The following is a 2,338-nucleotide window of genomic DNA, read 5'->3' as shown; positions in this document are numbered from 1 at the left end:
GTTGCCAAATGTTTGTGGTAATTTCAGAACACGGGGTCATAATCATATAGTTTTACTTCCGACCAGTTTTATAGGCTAGATGCATACATTACATAAATACACTATTATGTTACGTTGAAATTGTGGGGTACCCTTGAAAAATATATGTACTACATGATGTTTTTATAGGAGTGGCATTTGAATTTTTAGATGAATAAGTTTATGAGATTCTTGATTTTAATTTATGCAATACTGATCTTGCTCACAAGAAGAAAGATGAAATCAACTTAAACAAATATTTTTACATTACAATAAACTTAAAGACCCCAAAAATCTCCATCTACATTAAACTATTAACTATCAATTAAGTGCAAGTTTATGATAAAGCATCCAAATTTCTAAACATGGAAATTTCTTCAATCTTCATTTTCAGAAATACTATTCAAGGCCGGTTTCCATTGATGTTGTTGATGATGACGTCTTCTGTTTCTGTTTCTGTTACTGTTATTTTTATCACGCTGCACCTTGTGACTCTAAACACGTAAACAAACACAAAACTTACAACGATATTAAGAAAAAAAAATACATAAATGATTTTGTGTTTATTTATCATGACATTCAAGAAATATTACCCAGAAAATGAAATTATTGATTTTTGAAAAGGGAATTTTATAATAGAAAATAGGGGAAAGGTATAGTATGGATGAAACAATATTTTCAGCTTTTAGTGAAACGTGGAGTCACGTACAATTGTACAAAGGTAAAGAGTAATATCTTTTGGAAGAGGCAAGAAGAATAAGCTTTCATAAATTTGGAAAAAAAGAATGGCGATAATGGAAAAAAGATTCGTTGGCCCATTGCGTGAACGTGAAACGAATAGCTACGAATGCCATAAATTACAATGTCGTACATGATGTACAAATCCACAATTTCCATGGCAAATTTCGAAAGTATCTTGAAAACCGATCAAATCCACAAAATGATTATAGAAAACTGTAAGGCAATCATCCAAATGTTGTGTTTTGTGTTCATGATTTGGAAACGAATATGATCCAACAAAGTTTTAGCGATTCTAGAGCATTTGTGGAGGACGACGGAAAGTTTGATTACCTTTGCATTTGCATTTGGTGCCTTCGTCGGAGCTCCGGCGAGGCCTTTCTTCTCCAACACGAGCACTCCTCTTTCCTGCAACAACTTCCCTAGTTTCACGCACTTCTTCGCGGCAAATTCTTTCAACACATCTAAAAAAAATAAAACGATCACATAATTTGGAGATGTCATAACGTGTAGATTGATAAATCATCGTAGAATCGTACATGAACTCCATTAGATTACCTTCGAAACGGATTAATCGGTAAACTTTACCAATAACCAACGGATCGTCTGGCCGGAGAAGTTTGAGCTGTTTCATCGGCAATCCATTCTCGGATTGCGACGTCACGACAACGGCGACGTAATGGCCAGGGTTTAAACTCATGACGTGTCGAGCACTAACCGACTTGTAAATCCTCTCGATCTTGTTTCCTGGATGCATAATAACCACCGTCGCCGCCTCCGCCGCTTGACAATTCCCCATACCACGATGATCGACCCGATTAATCAATGTCGTAACTCAAAAGTTCCGAAAGTGATTCAGAAATCAGAGATCAGAAATCAAATAGCCTTACGAGTTACGTTACGTCTTCCAGTTGTGAATTTTAATACTGAATCAGTCTGTACCGAATGTAAGGAACTGTGATAATCGAGAATAAATTTTGAGGACAGAGAGGGCTAAAATGTACGAACCTGTAGAGAGTTTCAGAGCCAATAAATGAGAGGAAAATTGTGAATGAGACTGACGTGATCATCACGTTGATCAAGGAGCAATATCTGAGTACGAACTACGAAGGTTCCATTGATGATGTGAGAAGGTGTTACTCCATGAGTGAAATGCAGGATGTGGTAGGTAAAACTTAAAAGAAGGTGTGAATTAAATTGAAGATGGAAATGGAGAAGACGATGGGGGTGGGGGCATGGAGGATTATGATTTAAGTACTACAATCAATCCACCGGCATCCAATATTTGTTGGTATCGTAGGTCGGTGGGTCTACACAAATTATATATGTACGAGTTTAACCAACAAGCTACTATAAAACAAAAATCTTGATTTCTTATCAATTAAAATGTATATGTTCATCATTAAATTCACATATTCGTTTGATCTTTTGAACTATAGTTTTTATATATTTGATGTGGAAGCTAACCCAATAACCAACCTTGACGTGGGTAATTATGTTGGCATTAAGTTCCGAGTAAACTTTAAAAACTATTTACTCTAAAAGGAATGAAGTGCGGTTTCAGCCTACGTGGCATGTGAAA

General features: G+C 35.9%; 1 protein-coding gene across 1 annotated transcript; it reads right to left on the bottom strand.

Moving 5' to 3' along the window:
- Positions 1-237: 237 nt before the first annotated feature.
- On the bottom strand, positions 238-1,999 carry LOC145087466 (uncharacterized). Its single transcript, XM_079025414.1, has 4 exons — positions 1,765-1,999; positions 1,315-1,692; positions 1,090-1,220; positions 238-512 (listed from the first exon to the last, which is right to left on the bottom strand). The coding sequence occupies exons 2-4, from the start codon at positions 1,553-1,555 to the stop codon at positions 396-398; spliced, it is 489 nt and encodes a 162-aa protein (XP_078881540.1). The 5' UTR covers positions 1,556-1,692; positions 1,765-1,999; the 3' UTR covers positions 238-395.
- Positions 2,000-2,338: the final 339 nt, after the last annotated feature.

Source organism: Lactuca serriola, chromosome 2 (assembly GCF_051521515.1).
Source record: "Lactuca serriola cultivar US96UC23 chromosome 2, Lser_US96UC23_V15, whole genome shotgun sequence".
Taxonomy (NCBI): Eukaryota; Viridiplantae; Streptophyta; class Magnoliopsida; order Asterales; family Asteraceae; genus Lactuca; species Lactuca serriola.
Note: the sequence above shows the minus strand (reverse complement) of the source record. Positions and strands in the feature narration are given on the sequence as shown.

Bases quoted from the DNA above. Each gene is read 5' to 3' on its own strand.
- LOC145087466 (XM_079025414.1), bottom strand. From the start codon at position 1,555: ATGGGGAATTGTCAAGCGGCGGAGGCGGCGACGGTGGTTATTATGCAT. The intron at 1,221-1,314 runs GTAATCTAATGG...TATTTTTTTTAG, and splicing joins CCGATTAATCCGTTTCGAAG to ATGTGTTGAAAGAATTTGCC. The intron at 513-1,089 runs GTAATCAAACTT...TTACGTGTTTAG, and splicing joins CACCAAATGCAAATGCAAAG to AGTCACAAGGTGCAGCGTGA.